The sequence below is a fragment of the Malania oleifera genome, chromosome 4 (genome assembly GCF_029873635.1).
Source record: "Malania oleifera isolate guangnan ecotype guangnan chromosome 4, ASM2987363v1, whole genome shotgun sequence".
Taxonomy (NCBI): domain Eukaryota; kingdom Viridiplantae; phylum Streptophyta; class Magnoliopsida; order Santalales; family Ximeniaceae; genus Malania; species Malania oleifera.
Window position 1 is genome coordinate 117344127 of NC_080420.1, and position 20342 is coordinate 117364468.

Sequence of the window (20342 nt, forward strand, 5' to 3'; positions counted from 1 at the left end):
TCGGGTCGGCCATAGTTGTTGGGTTTGGCCCAAAACAGAAGCCTAAATGTCGTCGTTTTCTGTCAGAGGAAGCACACCGCCGATGCGTCGCTGGCGTGGTAAATACACGGCCACAATCAGCAGATCGTTCGTACTTCGTAGCAGTTCCCAGTTCCCACCAATCGAAATCATTTCAGGCCCCCACCACAATCATCCTTACAGTTCTACCCCCCTCATCACCATCACGGCATCACCATCCTCTCTCTCTGCCGATCATACCTCGCCATTTTAATTCTCAGTATGAGGCTGAACAAGTGATTTTCCCATACTGTCCATTATCAGATCAATCTGGTCTCCGTCTCTCAGCGGTTGGCGATGGCCGACGAGGATGACTTAAGCGAGAAGCAGAAGAAAGAGATCGCAAAGTGGTTCCTCCTCAATTCGCCCGCCGGTGAAATCAAATACGTTGCCAAAGGTCTCTCTCTCTCTCTCTCTCTTTTCTCTTCTAAAATTTTATTATTATTCGCATTTTGCTTTTTCCATCAATCGTTGTTTGGTCTTTCGTGAAATTTATGTGATTTTGGTTCGCATTATGTTCGTTTGGATTTGCAGACCTCCGATCTGTTTTGAACGACGACAATGCATACAATATGGCGGCTTCAGAGGCATTTCCTTTGTACAACAAATCTCACTTGATGTGCCTCCAACTGCCTGACAGAAGCGGTGATGTAAGTCTTATGATCCATTTATTTTATTGCTGGAGGACTCTTTGGTTCATCTCAGTTGTGTTTGCTACATTTTCTTATCTCATTCCTTGATTTATTTAATTTTAGGTTTACTTATTCTATTTTTAGCTGCAATTTATATTTGCATTTGGGAAATTTTTGTGAGAGTTGTGCTTGGGTTACTGCTCACCTGATATCAATGCTATTTTTGCACTCAAAAGCACGAAAGTACTTTCAAAGTTTAGTGGTCCAAATATACCTTTATTTATTTGAGCCATCACTTTTCATTGTAGTGAGAAAATTGAGTTGGAGTTAAGTTAGGGCATCTGCATTCGTACATTGTCTCTATCTGTTTGTCATTTCCCAGCAAAGTAATTATTCTGAGGCTTTAGCTTGGGCAGTTGGACACTTGGACACATGCTTTTGGACGTGATGGTTATAATAATTTAGGATTTCTTGATTTCTCCCTCTGCATGCTGAATAAACTGCTACAACATTTCTTAGAGGTGCTAATTTTCTCCCTCTCTCTCTCTCTCTCTCTACCTTTGTTATGTATTTACAGGTGCTGATTTCATCATTTAGTGAGCTTGATGAGAATGAATATCTTGATCCTAGGACTGCCCAAGTTGCTACAGTCGACCATGTCAAGCAAGTAAGCTACATTTTCTATATTACTATATTGTACATTGCATTTACTAGGGTAAACAACCAAACAAAAAACAAAGGTAAGGTGTCATAGTATATTGTCATCGTTTTAATGGTAAATAATAGATCTGAGAGTTTGATGGTAGAAACTCTTGTATGGTAGAACATAAATCTCAATTATCAGATGATTGGAACTTGCATAATTGATCAATTAAGTATAAAAGAATGTCAAATTTTAGAAAGGGTGAGGATACTTGTGCTCCATTCTGTTGTAACTTTATACTGCAAACAGTCTAGGAATTGTTGTTTTATTAATTGTCCATTAACTTTTTTTTTTCAATTAATCTATTTAAAAAAAATTTCTAAATCTTTTGGGAATCAATCCTCAAGGAGGCTTGGGAATTAACCATTAATGTTTTGTAGATTGGAGCTCTACCAAAAAGCTACCTTGATTTGGCTTCAGACTCATATTGATTTATGCAATAGCTAGAAAATAAGAAAATTATTAAAGGCTCTGAATCTGCTTTAAACCTATCTAATGATTTCTATTGCTGCTTGACATAATCTATATCTATTTTCTTTTGGTATTAAAAGGAAACTTATTGAAGGGAAAAGTAGGAAGTATGAAAAGAACGAGAAGTCTGCCAAGAAGCCCCTCCCTAATTTTTGGAGCTCTTTTTAAGTTGTTCAATTCCCTTGCCCCATTATTTTTTAAGACATGTTGCCAGGTTAGAAATTCAAATTTTTTTGACCAGTTTGAAGACCAATTCTAGACCAATTTATCCGGTAAATTCTGTTGATCCATTCATATTAATGAGTCCTTTGCCTAGCTTCATTTGACTTCAGGTAGAGAAGTCATTTTTGTCTAGAGATGGGACGAAGACCACCACCTCTACTACTCTTGAGTATATGAGAACCCCACATGCCTCCAAAGCCATCCTCATCTGTCTCAATTCTGTTATTATGGGTCTCTTCATAGTTAAAATATTTTAGCTCCTTCCAAATAAACTTTTGGGCTTTTTCTGAAACATGAGAAGCGTTTTCCAGCTGAGAAATGGGACAAAGACCTCTTCATTGTAGCTCCTTTCTGAATTCCAATAAATGTTTGAGCTTTCTGAAACATGAGAAGCCTTTTCCAGCAGGAATTTGGGGCGAAGTCAGAAGACCATCTGTGCTATTTTGATTATTTTCAGAACCTTGCATGCCTTTGAAGCCATCCTAACTTGTATCAACTCCTTTATCATGAGCATCTTCGTAAGTAAACTATTTTAACTCCTTTTTGGCTTTCTGAACTTGAGAAGCCTTTTCCAGCAGAATTATCCATACTAGTAATATTTCCTACAATAAACCATCATCAAAACTACCAATATTACCTTGAACTTGAAGTCACCCTCCTCTCCTTATTCATCATCCCAATTCTTATCCCCTTTACAATCATCACCTTGGTTACCCCACCTTTTGTTCATCCAAGTCACAAGAAGAATAGAAATCTGTTTTAGATTGAATCTCTACAATCTAGAAAACTAATATTTCCATTTCTCTTAACAACCTTGTGGATACATTGATTTGTTTAGCCTTATGCTCAAAATGATTATGTGTTGGAAAGTTTCAAATTTGTTTAGTCAACTTTCTTATTTTTCTAAGAGAATCTCGGCTGTAAATGTGTGAATATCCTAGAATATTTAGTTTCCTTAGAAGTTAGCATCTTTGGTTCTTTCCTTCTTGGTTCTTTCCTTCTATTCTTCTGTTGTACATCTATTTATACATACCTGTACCTATGTTACGATTAATGAGAATTATTTCCACAAGAAGCTACCTCATTCTAGATGGTATCAGAGTTAGGTCCAGCTCTTGGCTTTGTGAAAACCCTAGTTTCCCTTGGCGGCTCCAATCTGACCCTAATCTCTATAGGATTTTCTTCCTTGTTCAACTGTACCCTAATCTCTTCTGTTGCTGTAGTCATGGCTGAAACTTCAAACAAAGCTAAACCCGAAACCAAACCTAAAACTAGACCTACCCATTTTGAACCTTACTCTGTCCAAATTACCAATATACGATTGAATGAGGCCAACTTCCTGCGGTGGTCACAATCTATCAGGATGTATGTTCGTGGAAGAGGGAAAATAGGGTACTTGACTGGTGAAGCTAAGGAGCCCGAGAAGTCAAACCCATCTTATGCTATATGGGATGCTGAAAATTCCATGGTGATGACATGGCTCGTGAATGCTATGGATGAAGAGATTAAGATTTAAGGCTAATTACATGTGCTATTCTACTGCAAAGGAACTCTGAACAATGTGAGTCAGATGTACTCCGACCTTGGGAATTACTCTCAGATTTATGAACTAAGCAGAAGATCAGAAATACTTATCAAGGAGATTGCAATGTAACAAGGTATTTCAATGTTCTTAAGGGCCTATGGCAAGATCTGGATTTATTCAATGATATGAATGGAAAAATCCTGCTAATTGCAATCACAATAAGAAGATGGTGGAGAATGTAAGAATTTTTAAATTCTTGGTTAAACTTAATGATGAGTTTGATGAAGTTAAGGGAAGAATCCTATGGAGGAAGCCTCCACCCCCACTCGTGGAAGTATTTTCTGAAGTACGACGAGAAGATTGTCAAAGGAGTGTGGTGATGAAGAAAAAGGAGGATGTGACTGTGGAAACTGCTCTACTTGCTGCCAATAATCTTGCTCCTCATGCTGCTGGTAACATAGATTTGGCTACCGCCAATATTTCTGCTCAACGGCCTTACTTTAATCAAAGGAGGTTGGAAGATAAGCCTCGAGTATGGTGTGATTATTGCAATAAGCGACGCCACACTCGAGAAAATTGCTGGAAACTCCATGGAAAGCTAGCAAACATGAAGAGCAACAAATCTGGACTCTCTGGTAGCAATCATGCAGTCCCTAAAGCCAATAAAGCTAATTTCCTAAGTGTTGAGCAGGTGGATCATCTTCTTCAACTGCTGAAATCTACTTCTGCCTCTTGTCTTCCTATTGGTTCATTGGCCCACTAAACAGGTGATAACTCTAGTGCCTACCCTTGTTGCTTAAATCTTGCACCATGGATTATTGATTCTGATGCATCTGATCACATGACCAGTACCTCACAATTGTTTCAATCTTATTCTCCTTGTTCTGGTAATAAAAAGATTAGAATTGCAAATGGAAGCTTTTCATCCATTGCTGGAACAGGTTCTATCCAAATCTCTCAAATCTATCCTTCACGTCCCTAAACTTGCTTGTAACCTGTTGTTTGTTAGGAAACTCTCGGGATTCTAATTGTCGTGTCATTTTCTTTGATTCCCATTGTGAATTTCTGGATTAACTCTCGGGGAGGATGATTGGTAGTGCTAGGATGATTGATGGACTCTACTACTTTGATGAGACTTTATTCTACTATAAACAAGCTTAGGGTTTGAGTTGTAGTACTAGTTTTGTTTCTGTATGTGAACAAATAATGCTTTGACATCTTAGACTAGGACATTCTAGTTTTCTCTATTTAAGACGTTTGTTTCCTAGCTTATTTAAAAAACTGGATTGCAATTCTCTTCATTGTGATGTTTGCCACATATCCAAAAGTCGCCGAAGCACCTATCAATCAAAAACTTATCATTCTTCCAACCCTTTTTATTTAATTCATAGTGATGTTTGGGGTCCCTCAAAAATCACTACTACTTCTGATAAGAAATGGTTTGTTACGTTTATTGATGATCATACTCGTTTGTGTTTTGGTGTACTTATTGAGTGACAAATTTGAGGTTGAAATTTTTTTTCAGGATTTTTATAATATGGTTGAAACCCAGTTCCGAACGAAAATCAGTATCCTTAGAACTGATAATGATACTGAATATTTTAACACTTGTTTAGGAACGTTTCTTTCAACAAAGGGTATTCAACATCAATCTACTTGTCGTGACACCCCACAACAAAATGGCATTGTTGAGAGAAAAAATCCCCATTTGTTGGAGGTTGCATGGGCCTTAATGTTTTTAATGCAAGTTCCTAAATATCTATGGGGTAATGCTATTTTAATTGCATGTTATCTCATTAATAGGATGCCCACTCGAGTGCTAATATACATCACTCCCTTAGATTGCCTAAAACAACTGTTTCCTACATGTCGGATAACATCAAACCTACTACTAAAAGTGTTTGGATGCACTGTTTTTGTTCATATACCTACCAATCTTCGATCCAAGCTTGATCCTAGGGCAGAAAAATGTGTTTTCCTTGGATATGCTCTTAATAAAAAAGGGTACAAATGTTTTAACCCTTTGGCCAGAAAAATTCATATCAGTATGGATGTTGTTTTTATTGAAAATCAGTCCTTTTTTGGCCATAACTATCTTCAGGGGGAGAAAAAGGAAACTGAAGATGAGTTCTGGAAAACCTCTAAGTCTCTTCCAAATGTTTTCCTTAACATTGACATCCACTCTTTAAAAGGTCAAGAAACCGATACTTTAAGCAGCGAAAATAATGGAAATCCTAGTCTACCTATACAAGGCATACCTGATTCACAAACAGGGGGAGAAGTACTATCAAGTATTCCCTCATCTGAGCTTCGTGTTTATACCAGAAGAAGAAATCATCAGAATAATAGAGCTCTTTCTTCAAATCCAGAGCAAGGCCAATCATCATTCCTACACAAGTTGGTCCTCCTTCACTTACTCTAGGTACTTTTTCTTCTCCAGATCCTTGTTTTTGATAATGCTTCTGATCTTGACCTGCCCATTGCCCTTAGGAAAGGAGTTAGAACCTATACCACAAATCCTTTTTTCCAACCATCTATCCTATCATAGACTCTCCGATTCTCATAAGGCCTTTACTTCAAATGTTTTTCATCTGTTTATTCCAAGAACCATTTAGGAAGCACTAGATCACCCGGAATGGAGATTGGCTGTTCAAGAATAGATGGATGCACTAATTGCTAACGACACTTGGGAAATTGGTGACCTACCGGAGGGGAAGAAGATTGTTGGTTGTAAATAGGTATTTATAGTAAAATTCAAGGCTGATGGGAGTATAGAAAGGTACAAAGCAAGCCTTGTGGCGAAGGGATTCATTCAAACATATGGAATTGACTACCAGGAAACATTTGCTCCTATAGCCAAGATGAACTCAATCCGTGTGTTGCTCTCTCTAGCAGCTCACTCTAAATGGCCCATCAACTAGATGTGAAGAATGCCTTCTTAAATGGAGACTTAGAGAGGAGGAAGTCTTTATGGATCTACCGCCGGGATTTGAAGGGAAAGGCGGCAAAGGCAAGGTGTGCAGATTGAGGAAATCATTGTATGTACTCAAAACAATCTCCTAGAGCTTGGTTTGAACACTTTGGGAAGGTAGTAAAGAGTCATGACTACAGCCAAGGTCAAGCTGATCATACTATGTTCTATAGACACACGAATGAAGGTAAAATGGCTATCCTAATTGTCTATGTAGATGATATAATTCTGACAGGTGATGATAGCAATGAGCTAGAGAGGTTAAAGCAGATCCTTGCTCAGGAATTTGAGATCAAAGACTTAGGCAACTTGAAGTATTTTCTTGGTATGGAATTTGCAAGGTCAAAGAAAGGAATTTTTGTTTCCCAACGCAAGTATGTGCTTGATTTACTTGGAGAAATACAAAGCAACAGAAACACCTATAGAGTTGAACATATAACTCCAACTAGCTAAGGTTGAAGAAGTGATCAACAGATAGAAATACCAAAGATTGGTAGGGAAACTCCTTTATCTCTCCCATACACGTCCTGACATAGCCTTTGCAACAAGCGTGGTAAGTCAATTTATGCACTCACCAAGACCCGAGCATTTTGATGTTGTGTAGAGGATTCTAAGGTACCTAAAAGGGACTCCAAGTAAAGGTTTATTATTTGGAGGACATGGGAATTCACTGGTTGAAGTATACACTAATGCAGATTGGGTTGGAAGTATTACTGATAGAAGATCAACTTTTGGGTATTGCATCTTTGTTGGAGGAAACCTAGTAACGTGGTTCAGCAAAAAACAAAATGTGGTGGCAAGGGAGTAGTGCAGAGGCTGAATTTAGGGCTCTTGCTCGTGGAATTTATGAAGCACTATGGATCAAAAGGTTACTGGAAGAATTAAAGATTACTAATTCACTACCAATGAAATTGTATTGTGACAATAAAGCTACAATAGCTATCGCTCACAATCCAGTTGTTCATGATAGAACTAAACATGTGGAGGGTGACTAGCATTTTATCCAGGAGAAAATAGTTGAGGGAGTAATCTGTCTGCCATATATCTTGACAACTGAGCAAGTAGCAGACATACTAACAAAGGTACTGCCAAAGAAACAGTTTGAAAACTTCATTAGCAAGCTGGCCATGGAAGATATCTTCAAGCCAACTTGAGGGGGAGTGTTGGAAAGTTTCAAATTTGTTTAGTTAACTTTCCTATTTTTCTAAGAGAATCTTGGCTGTAAATGTGTGAATATCCTAGAATATTTAGTTTCCTTAGAAGTTAGCATCTTTGGTTCTTTCATTCTTGGTTCTTTCCTTCTATTCTTCTGCTGTACATCTGTTTATACAGACCTGTACCTATGTTTCGATTAATGAGAATTATTCCCACAAGAAGCTATCTCATTCTAGATAATGCATCTCTATTCTAGCTTAAATTGCCTTTAAGCGAGAAGATTCTCTAACTGAACCTGCCACCTCATATCTCGTCACAATAAATTATCCGTTGGATTTCGAATCTACCATTTTCATCTGAGCAACCATCATTAATGTAAGTGAAAGAAGGCAAAGATTGTTTTTGCAATGATGTTCACTAACTCTATCCAACTTGTCTCCTTCAACTTCAGAGTATAATCTTTAACAACCTCATTGATCTCCGAGCTCCTTGTGCGATGCTCAACACTTTATCCATTAAGTAGGCCTTAAGAATTGTTGAAACTGGGCTCTAGTACTGGGTTGAACTAGAGCTCTAGCATTATTAGCTCAGCTCACAACTGAAACTTGGTTAACTTGATTTAGAGGAAATGACTGGGGCATTAGGGAGCATTAATTCTAGTGTTGCCCCTAAATAACTTGGATCTCTTTTATTATTTGGGCCATTACTAACCTGTCCATTTTTGCCTATTGTTATGCATGAGAATTGAGAAACAACTGGTCTGGGTCCAAAATGACATTAATTTTTATTGACCATTCCTTCCCATAGCATGCCTCCGCATTTGTGTCCGTGCACACCATCTTACTTTCTTCAATCCATTGCTAACCTTAGCCATCAGACATTACTCCGATTTTGGTTCTTCTTGGTTCTGCATTGCCATTGCGCTATTGAACTTTGATGCACCTTCACACTCATTGCTGTTCGATCTGCCTTTCAGCTGATTTAACCAATTGCTGCCTGCATAGCCCAGAATATGAGGCTAGATACCTTTACTATTTTGGACTTCTTTTCAATATTTTACATTTTCAGTGACTCCTGTTTTGTTCTTTTTGTTGTAACTGGGTGGGACTTGATACCTTTAATTAAAAATCTCTCTTTTTCCTGATTAAAATAAAAAAACCCTGAATATGAGATTTTGAAGCATTGAATCTCATCATGGATTTGAAATAATTAGCAAAAAATTCTGTTAGTCCCTTTCAATTGACCAAACAAAAATTGAATAACTTTTCCCTTCCTGGGCTGATTCCCACCTGAAAAATAGTACCCCTAAAATTATTCAATCTAGGAAGAAACCATCAAACTCTCTTACAATGAAAATCCTCCAATCCCAATCATCAAGCATCCGTATCATTGCACAACTCTTTTTTTTGAATCAACAGAAAAAAAATTATTAGTAAATACATTCACGATAATGAGGCTAATCAAGAAATAATTGATAGAACAAGCAAACTGCAGTCCACTTTATTTCAACAATAAAAAAAATCACTTTATAATATTAGCAATAAGAATTCTCCATTTTGCCGCAGTTGCTTGAGCTGTAACCACAAACGCACCTAAATCATATATCTTGTTTTTTTACATCTGTTGTGAGTTGTCAACTAATTGTCTATGTTGTTTCACCTATTTTATTGTCATGATGTGCTAAATTGGTTCAGGTTTGTACAGAGGTGAGACCTGCTGCTGATGAGGAACTTTCATCTCCATATATTGAGGAATATCGGTATGCTTTTGTTGCTTAACAAATGGACACGAATGCTTCATACAATCACTTGGGAGTTTCTTTTTACTTGAAATAAATATATGGCTTTATTTTTATTTTTTAATTTTTGATTAGAAATATTTGAATTTTCTATATTGGAAAAATAAAATTAAAAATCAAAGCATGACCTGGGAGTTCTGATTTGTTAGACATAATTGTATTTCTTACTGCGTAATTTGTGTTCACTTGTTTGTCCTTTCAGCGTCGCTTTTCTGCACCTCGTGAGTGTAGTATGATACTACTCTTAGGAGGTCTCTTCTTTTCTGAAGGTTCATTCACAGACATAATTTTGGCTGTATTTGGAAAATCTTAACAAGCATTATACCTTAATTATGTGGGGAATGTTGGGCATAAAAGGGTACCCTTATTTTGGGAATGAAAAAGTTTGATGACAATTTTATAATTTTTTTTTCTTTTGGCATGTAAATGGAGGTGAAATTAGAAAGTACATTTCCCTTTAAAATCTTTTCCTTTATGCTGTGTTTTATAAAGAAAATGTACTAAAGATAACTTAATAGATACGCATGTGATTAAGTATGTCTAATATATGGATATTTGGTACTTGAAATGTAATTTTTTTTTTTTTGTGAGGTAGCTCAGGTAGGGCATGCTTCATTTTTTAATAGACACTATCCCTATTAAATTATCCTTCTCAATTATGCCTTTGTGTAGTTTTTAATTGCTAAGATGCTGATGATTAGAAAGGTTTGATTCTTTAATTGGGCCAATTCGATAAGACTGCTGGAGTGAGAAGGTGTGGAGGATTGTTTGTATGCTAAAATGAAATTTCTTTAACAACCATCATCATCATCATTATAATTATTATAGTTAATATTACTAATATTAATATTATTTGGTTTCTGGGTAGTTGTTCCTTTTATTGTTTTTGGTAGGGTGAGGGGGGAGAGTGGGAATAGGAATGTTACCAAGTATATAATTACGTGAGAGGGTTGGATTTTTTTTTTTTTTTTAACCTTTTGGTCACATATTACTGTAGACGATTGTTTGATCATTGCAGGCGCAAACTTCTTAGATTAATTTATTTAATCCTCTTGTGCTCGTATTGAATTATTTATTTCAGAACTTTTTAATTATCTATTCATTTTTCTTAAAAAAAAAACTTGATAAGTTATATATACTCTTTTAGCTAACTCTGTGACAACACTATATTTTATTATGTCTTATATGTTCATTATATAATTAGGTTTATGTGTTTATGAAATAACTATTAAAACGTTGATGATCTATTTTTTTAGCAAAATTGTAATGTGTGCTTTACTTTGAAAATTGAATGATTTCTTTCCCCCAGTTGGGCATGCACATTTCTGACACATTGTAATCATATTCATAGGGCCAAATTTTAAGTTTACATTATTGTGTTGTCTCAAATTTGAGTAACTCCCAGTGCCCTAACTTGCTTTCTTTCCTGCCCAGTCATGGCCTTTAAAATTGCACCGTACACATTTCTATAACTAAACTAAAAGTTCTTAAATCAGCAATTGTTTATAAATGTTAACTTTTTTCATATAAATATAAATGAATATATTTTATTGTACGAAACCTTAATCATATATGAAATTAACCGTAATGGTTTGGGGAAATGGTGTTATCGTTAAGGGTTATGGTAGTTTTACCTCTTATGGTGGTTTTTCACATAAAATCAAGCTATCTTGAGTGTTTGTTAGATATTGGATGTTAATATTAAAAATGATTGTTCTATATAGGTTTGGTTGGTTACCTACCCCAACTCATGTCTATTGAGTTATGGCTCATATTCAGAGGGTTATCCACTTGAAGGTTGTTACAAATGAGAGGGCTCAAGGGCCTGCAGGGCATAATGTAATTGTATTATCATATGTGGGTATTTTGGGATTTTTCATATGGGGCTATATATACATATTATAGCCAAAGGTTGCAGCCCTAAGGCAGTTTTTCGTTTGATGATAGTGGAAATTGTGCAAGGACTCTGTGGATGAAGGCACATTGCCAAACCACATAAATTTGTTGTTCTTTTTTTCTCTTTTTATTTTCTCTATTTTTTGTAACTGTTTTTTGTGTGCGTGCATAAACGTAGGGTGTGATTTTGCAACAATTGGTATTAGAGCCCTAGGTTTGCACTAGGTTTTCTAGGGTTTGCATTTGGATTGTAACAAGAATGAGCAGCGTGAAGGCCATATTTGAAAAGTTTGATGGTAAAGGGAACTTCAGCCTATGGCAAATGAGGATAACTGATCTATTGGTTTAATAGAAGGTTTGCAAGGTTCGGATAGGAGAGAAATCAGAGAAGATGGATGAAGATGATTGGATGGAACTAGAACAGATTGCCTTCAGTACTATCCGATCTTGTTTGGCAGATCCTATCGTATTCTATGTGATGGAGGAGGAACTGCCAAAGGTTTATGGACGAAATTGGAGAGCCTGTATATGTCAAAAAGCAATACTAACAAATTGCTCTTGAAAAGGTCATTGTTGTTTTTTCTCATGCCCAAGGGGGGATCTGAGCTAGCATCAGTTTAATCAAATTCTCAGTGATTTGCTCAAATTGGATGTGAAGATTAAAGATGAAGATAAAGCATTGATGTTGTTAACTTCTCTTTCTTCTTCATTTGAACACTTGGTTACGATACTACTCTACAGGAAATTCACTTTAAGCTATGAAGAGGTTTTTGGGGTTCTTAGGTCAAATGAGGCTAGAAGAATATTCAACAAAGAGTACCATGAACTAGGGGGCTTGGTTGCTAAGGCTGAGCATAGGAGAGGGAGATCCAAGGAGAAGTATAAGCAAAAGGGTAGATTAAATTCTAGATCAAGGGTCAAGAAATTTGAGTGCTTCAAATGCAAACAAAAGGGGCACTACCAGCGAGATTGTCCTTTTTGGAAGAAAGATGAAGACAAGAAAGACCGACCTTCAAGCTTTGCAAGTGTGGTGGCAAATAATTCAGATGATGAAGAGCTCTTGCTGGTTGCTTCAGGTAACAATTCTTTTGAGGATATTTGGACTATAAATTTTGGTTGCTCTTTTCATTATTGTCCATATAGGGAGTGGTTTGATACTTAGGGAATGTGATGGTGGACCGGTAGTTCTTGGAGATGATCATCCTTGTTCTGTAATTGGAGTTGGTATTGTGAAATTTATAATGTTTGATGACATTGTTAGAACATTATAAAATGTTAGACATGTTCTAGAATTGAAGAAGAACCTACTTTCTCTAAGTTACTTAGAAAAGACTTTGCAACAACTCCTGGAAGTAGAATCCTAAAGGTGTCAAAGGATTCTATGGTTGTTATAAAGGGTAAATGAGTTGATAACAATTTGTATCGATTAATAGGCAGTACAGTTGCAAGTAGTGTAGCATCCGCTTAATTGGATACTAACACAATTGACTAGGGCTGTACACGGTTCGGTGCGGTTCGGTTTTGGCCAAAACCAAACCGAATTTTTCGGTTTTGGGATTTTCAAACCGAAATCGAAACCGAACCGAAAATATGCTCCAATTGAAAATTGAAAATGTGGCGGTTCGGTTGCGGTTTTTCGGTTTTAAACTGATTTTTTTTACAAAAAAAAAAAAAAACCTTTATTTCTCAGCTCTGAACTCTGAAGAACTAAAGAGTGAAGACTAGGGATGGCCGGATAGGACCACGGGAACCGAGAGGGAGGTAGAGCCGGACGAGCGAGTCTTGGCCGGAGTGACGACGGACGCACGACGGAACTGAGTCACAGAGAGCTAAGAAGAGAGGAAGAAAAATGAGAAAGGAGGAGGAGGAGGCGGAGGCGGGAGGCATGCAGCCACGCACGACGGATGGCACACAACAGTCAATAGACTGAATAGAGTCACAGATTCACAGGCTCACAACGAGAGCCGAGAGGAGAAGAAGAAAAATGAAGAAGGAGGAGGAGGAGGCGGAGTCGAGAGGCACACTGGCCGCTGCGCACACACGGCGCTCAGTCACTCACAGAGTCACAGTCACAGAGTCACGTTGAACTGTTGAAGTTCCCTGTAGAGTCAAGAGTGTAGAGTGTAGAGAGATGACTCGTGAGGAACAGCCGAACAGAGTAGAGAAACTGAGGCTTGTGGAAGAAGGAAGAGGAGGAGGCGGGAGGGGAAACTTGGGAATGGGATTTGGGAAGTGGGAATTGGGAACTGGGAAGGGTCGAAGCCCGAAGACGGCGTGAAATTGATTGAAAAGTTAAATTGTGAAAAGTGAAAATAAATAATAAAAAAGTTAAAACCCTATATATATATATATCTTATATTATTCGGTTTTTTGGTTTTTCGGTTTTTTCGGTTCGGTTCTACATAAAAACCGAAACTGACACCGAAACCGAATTTTTTTATTTTTGTAAACCGAAACCGAAACCGAAAACCGAAAAATCGAACCATTTATGATTTCGGTCTGGTTTTCGGTAATTTTTGTGCACCCCTACAATTGACACTACGCTTTGGTATATGTGCTTGGGACATATGAGTGAGTAGGGTATGATGGAACTTCATACGAGAAAATTGCTAAAAATGTTGAAGGAGTGCTAGGTTGATTTTTGTCGGTATTGTGTTTTGGATAAACATTATAGAGTGAAATTCAAGTTATCTTCCCAAAAGAGTAAAGAAATTTTAGATTATGTTCAGAGTGATGTTTGGGGGCCTGGAAGGGTACCATTTAGGAATAGAGTTCAGTATTTTGTTCGCTTCATTGATGATTACTCTAGGATGCTTTGAGTTTATTTTATAAAGAAAAAGTAAGAGGTATTCTCCAAATTCAAGCAGTGGAAGGAAGATGTTGAGAAACAAATGGGAAAGTGAAGTGTCTCAGGTCAGATGATGGATTGGAGTACAAGTTTGATGAATTTTTGAACTTCTGCAGGTCCGAGGGAATTGTTAGACATTTTACAGTTTGTTGTACTTCACAACAGAATGGGATGACTGAAAGGATGAGTAAGACCTTATTTGAGAAAGCTAGGAGTATGAGACTACATGTAGAATTGCCCAAGAATTTCCGGACAAATGTAGTTAGTACAACATGTTATATTATTAACATGTCACCTTCTACGATGGTAAAGTGGCAAGGAAGTTTTGACAGGTGAAGAGGTTGATTGCTCTACATTGAGGATCTTCAATTGTCTAGTATATGCTTACATTTCTAGTGAGCTTCGATCTAAATTGGACCCTAAATCCAAGAGGTGCATTTTCATTGGCTATGAAAAGAGCGTTAAAGGGTTCAAGTTGTGGGATCTAGGGGATAAGAAGGTGTTTATGAGCAGAGATGCGGTGTTTGATGAGGCATCAATGCTGAGATACGAAGAAGGTGGATAAGGCAATAAAATTGAGAAGAAGGAGCCAGTGGTGCAAGTGAAACTTGGTAAACTTTAAGTGCAGCAACTGAAGGTGCCCTCAGTTGGGCAACATGATCAACGACAATCAGATGACCACGGTGTAGCTACAGGCAAACCCAAACGTGTTGCATATGCAACACAGAGATATGGTTATGAGGATATGGTCTCCTTTACTCTAGTTAGTGGTAGTAGAGATCCATATTTTTTTTTTCAGGGTGCAGTTTTTGGCCTCGAGAGAAATAGGTGGATGGAAGGCAGATGGAAGAGGTGGAGTTTTTGCATAAAAATCAGAATTGGGAGTTGATAGAATTTCCTAAGGGAAGAAAAGCAACTGGACGCAAATGTGTATTCATAAAAAAAATGATATTTTAGAAATATACTGTGATTGATTTAAGGCCAAACTAGGGACAAAAGGGTACTCTTAGAGGGAAGGAATAGATTATGATCGGGTATTTTCTCCAATTGTCCGACATACCCATATTCGAGTTTTATTGACCATGGCAGCTCAGTTTGATTTGGAGTTAGAGCAGCTAAATGTTAAAACAACATTTCTTCATGGTGACTTAGAAGAGGAAATTTATATGGAGTAGTTAGAAGGTTTTTACGGAACTTGGAAAGGAGAATTATATATGCAGATTGAGGAAATCATTGTATGACTTGAAGCAATCACCAAGGCAGTGGTAGAAACAATTTGATTCATATATACGATGAGTATGGAATATACCTACTGTGAGTATGATTGTTGTGTTTACTTTAGAATTCCATTTGATGGTTCATTTATCTTTCTACTATTATATGTTGATGATATGTTGATTGTTGCAAAGAATATCCTTGATGTCAATGGTTTAAAATTCTTATTGAGTAAGGAATTTGAGATGAAGGATCTTGGTGTTGCAAATAAGATCCTTGATATGGAAATAATTGAAGTACAGAGAGGCAGGAAAGGTCAGAAGCTTTGAGTATCTCAAAATGCTTACATAGTGAAGGTATTGGAGAGATTTAGCATGAGCAACGCTAAGTCAGTGTTTACCACATTGGCAAATCATTTCAAGCAATGGGTTGCTTGATGTATGCTATGATTTGTACTTGTCCAGATCTTGTACATGCAGTTAATATGGTAAATAAGTTTATGGCAAATACAGGTAAGGAACAGGTACTTGACAAGCATTGAAAAAATTGACATTGAGTTTGGTGCATGACAAGATTTAGCTTTAGTGCTTATGCAAGAGATTTGGATGACAGGAGGTCCAACACAAGCTATGTATTCACTATGACAAGTGGACCTATTTGTTGGAAATCAATGTTACACTTGTTGCTTTATCTACCATTGAGTAGAGTACATGGTAGTAACAAAGGCTGAGGCTATGTGGTTGAAGGGATTGGTAACTAAGTTTGGCATACAACAACAAACTATTTATTTGCGTTGTGATAGTCAAACTGCTATTTACTTAGCAATGAACCAAGTCTAACATGCCAAAGCAAAGCAAATTGTAGTGAAATATCACAAGATACTTGTTGATTGGTACTAATGTGATTCAGTTGGTTAAGGTGGCTATACAAAAAAATACAGCTGACAGGTTGATGAAGGTTGTTACTAAGGAGAAGTTCTTGCATTTCTTTAACTTACTCCATATTGCTAGTTGCTGAATCGGTGATGTGTAGTTTCAGGTGGAGGTACAGGTTTGAAAGCTCCAAGGGGGTGAATATTTGTCAAGGTGGAGATTGTTGAGTTATGACTCATATTCAGAGGGTTAACCACTTGAAGACTGTTATAAATGGGAGGGCTCAGGGGCCCGCAGGGTGTAATGCAATTGTATTATCATATGACGGTATTTTGGTGTTTTTCATATGAGACTATATACATATTGTAGCTAAGGATTGAAATCCCAAGGTAGTTTTCTTTTGATAATAGTGGAAATTGCGTAGGAACTCTGTGGACGTAGGCACATTGCCGAACCACGTAAACTTTTTCTTCTTCCTCTCTCTTTTGATTTAACTGCTGTGTGTGTGCGCGCGCGCGCGCGTGCATAACCTTAGGGCATGATTTCATGACACAGTCCTTAAAATTATTAGTGAAAGGATATGGGTTATGTGGCTGACTCAAATTTTGAATACAAAGGGAGCTGGGGTGCATGGAGAAGGGAATAAGTTTTACTGACAATTTATTATTGCAATTATATTGGAGTTCTGCCCTTTTGTGCACTATTATCAGGGAAGGAAAATAGGATTATTTTACAGAGTGAAAAAGCAAACACCAACAAATCAGTCTTCCTTTTCTTTTTTCTTTTTTTTACCCTGTGGCTACTTCCCTTATTTAGTTGTCCAATCATACAAGTGATTTTTTTTTAAAATAATATAAATTACACAGTGTTCTTTCATGCCAGATGTTCTATGGATGCGGAAATTATGAAGTATGTTGGTGAAGCATACCCAAAAGGAGTATCTTCCGTTTACTGTATTAATGGAAAAGATGTGGAGGGACCAGGATCTGATTTTGAGTTTGTAGTTGTCATTTCAGCAGCAAGGCATAGCCCGCAGAATTTCTGGTGTGTGAAATTAGTCAAATTACAAACTGGAGTAGCCATCTGTGTACTTATTTTCTTATCATTTGTTGGTAGATTGTTTTTTCATTGATGTTATTCCATGTTGTTTTGTCATTGATGTTATTCCATGTGGTGGTTTGGCGTACGGTTCATTTCATCCCTTGTTTTGTGCATTTCTGTGCAGTAAAAATCTAGTTATAATAGTGGGAAGAATGAAATACTGAGTTAAGCTACTATATGCATCCAACATTTATGTGCCTCTGCGCTTGCACACACATATTTCATCGTTTGCTTAATTTTTCAGTCATAAGGTGCCAATCTCTGGAGAGGCATGGAAATATGTGCTAAGAAGAAAATAAAAATAAGAAATTTAAATGTATTAATTTTTTTTTTTTGCCTTTTTTTTTTTGTGAATATTTTTTTTTAGAGGCTTTCATTTTTTTTTCCTTTTGAAATTCAAAAATGAAAAGAAATTAAATACACAAAATTTCAATAAAGAAAAATAAAAGTAAACATAGTAGAATGAAATAAAATAATTTTGAAATATCTTCATTTTTTTTTTAATAAAAGTAGCATTAAGACAAATACAGGAAAGTCTAAGACGGGAATATAAAATAGAATTAAATAAAATATTTAAATCATTTTCTTTCTTTTTATTTTTATTTATGCTAGAACCATTATTTCTCTGATGCTTCTGCAGGGGCATCTATCCTATATCCTTCTGCTATAAGTTTATTAGATTTCCCCAGAAAAAAAGTCCTAGATGAATCATGAAATTCTGCTGTTATGCTTTAATTTCTTTGGAATTGAATATTACATAATGTATATAAGGTGCATGCTCACTGTGTTCCTTCATTGCAAGACTTCTGTTTGAAAAAAAATTGTGGTAGATTTTGGTTGATACCTTATTACTTTATGTTGGTAGTTTGTTCCTGGTTGATAGACCTTTTGCCTACATAGTATCAACTACAATTATGTACAATTTTCTTTGGTATAATTTCTATTTGTGCTTCTGTTGTGTGTGTTGCATAGCAATGGAAGTTGGCGCTCCATATGGAACATTGAGTTTAAGGATGAAATTCAAAGATTGGAAATCAGGGGCAGACTGCAGGTAACCAATGTCCGGTTTCAAACATTGCAATATTGTTGGTGCTATTTCTGTTCCCATATGGCTTAGAGTGCATCAAGATACATGTTTACCAACACTCTTGGTTCCTTCTTTTCTTCTTTTGTTAGGTAGGGGCTCATTATTTTGAAGAGGGAAATGTGCAGTTGGATGCAAAACATGAATGTGAGGATTCAACAATATTTCAGGTCATTTTCAAAATTAGCATGTCTTATACGTGGGCACTATTTCAACAAGTAGGACTATAATTTCTATGGATAAGAATGCTAGTAGATGAGTCTTGATCTGTGCGAGAGGGATTGTTCTTTTTTATTTAAACAAACCACCCCCGTCCTCCCAAAAAAATAAAAATAAAATAAAATAAAATAAGAAAAGAAAAAAGAGAGTGGGAGAGAAAATAAAAAACAACTTCTAAAGTATCTACAATTTGTCCTCGATAGTCTGTGATGTTATGATCTCATAAATTTTTAATTTTTCACTTCTGGTAGTCTCTCTTATGAGTGCATTTGTTTATATTTGTTTCAGTCCCCTGAAGATTGTGCATTTTCTGTTGCCAACATCATTCGTCATCATGAGACAGAATATCTTACATCTCTTGAGGTGCTATGCATTTTTTTTTTCTTCTATGGTTAAATGCTTGAATTTTCTGGGAATATTTCACTGACAGTTATAAATTGGCAGGCAGCATATTCAAATTTGCCAGATACTACTTTCAAGGTATTGTCCAGGCTTTGACTAATATTTTAGCAAAATATTGGTTGAACTTGAGTTAATGAGGAAGAATAATGTTACAGACTTCAGTAATTTGTACCTGGTGGTTTTTACATGCCTAAAATTTAAGTTTGAAGCAACTTTCTCTTTAGGGATAACATTAGGGCTGCAAACAAGTCGAGCTGGGCCAAGCTGAGCTGAGCTTACTTGTTGAGAGACTCCCCGTCTCTCAACTTTATGTGAACAAAATGAGAGAAGTGGAGAGAAATCTATTTCTTGTTTCCCTTCATTTTCTCCACTTCTTCTCAACCAAAGAGAGTGGGAATTGTGGAAATGAAATCATGTTCAGGAATAACAACGTCTCCTTTATTTTTTTTGTAAGCATCTGAAATTATTTTCCTCATTCGAAGTTCCCATCTGAACTTTTGATTGCAATGCAGGACCTGCGGAGGAAGCTGCCAGTTACGCGTACCCTATTCCCATGGCATAACACACTGCAGTTCAGCTTGACAAGAGATATCACTAAAGAACTTGGAATCGGGAAATAAATATTAAATTGTAACTTGCGAGGCATGTTTAGGGAAGGTCTAGAACAAAAGTCAGTTGTGCCTTTTCCAACATATATTGTTCCATTGCTTTTTGAACAGACGATTTCCTTCAGGGGGTACCCTGTTGGGGCCTTTTTGTTTTTTCTGTTCTTTTCATCAATTCATTTGTAATTAAGTGTTGCACTTGCCTGCTTTGGTGCTGGAAGGTATCAGATGTCATGTAAATTTTTTGTACTTACCAAAAACTGTGCTGCTAATGCTTCTCTTGCTTAGCTTTTGTTTATGTCGCATATTCCCTCGCGCGTGTGCGTGTGAGATTCTCCAACATTCATACACTGTAAAATTTCTTCATGAGTTTATATTTTCTTTCTTTCTTTCCTTTTATTTTTTTTTGGGAATTAGAGCACTTCTAAAAAAAATAAAAATAAAGAAATATATTCATTTTAACACAATGGCAACACCCAATTTTTGATAAGATGATCTAACCACTAATCAAAAGTATGATAAGATGCTTCTAAGCCTAGTGAGGAGGGAAATATTTGGTACATTGG

At 36.7% G+C, this 20342-nt stretch overlaps 1 protein-coding gene across 3 annotated transcripts; it reads left to right on the forward strand.

Moving 5' to 3' along the window:
• The first annotated feature begins 2 nt into the window (after positions 1 to 2).
• LOC131153108 (F-actin-capping protein subunit alpha) lies at positions 3 to 20036 on the forward strand. Of its 3 annotated transcripts, XM_058105162.1 has the most exons (10): positions 3 to 454; positions 592 to 707; positions 1267 to 1356; positions 9431 to 9495; positions 17248 to 17409; positions 18439 to 18517; positions 18643 to 18720; positions 19058 to 19132; positions 19214 to 19249; positions 19684 to 20036. In XM_058105162.1, the coding sequence occupies exons 1-10, from the start codon at positions 355 to 357 to the stop codon at positions 19789 to 19791; spliced, it is 909 nt and encodes a 302-aa protein (XP_057961145.1). In that variant the 5' UTR covers positions 3 to 354; the 3' UTR covers positions 19792 to 20036. The 3 variants fall into 3 exon arrangements, with proteins under 3 accessions (XP_057961145.1, XP_057961148.1, XP_057961147.1); XM_058105165.1 differs by lacking the exon at positions 17248 to 17409 and having other exon boundaries at positions 8 to 454; XM_058105164.1 differs by lacking the exon at positions 18643 to 18720 and having other exon boundaries at positions 10 to 454.
• The last annotated feature ends 306 nt before the right edge of the window (positions 20037 to 20342 follow it).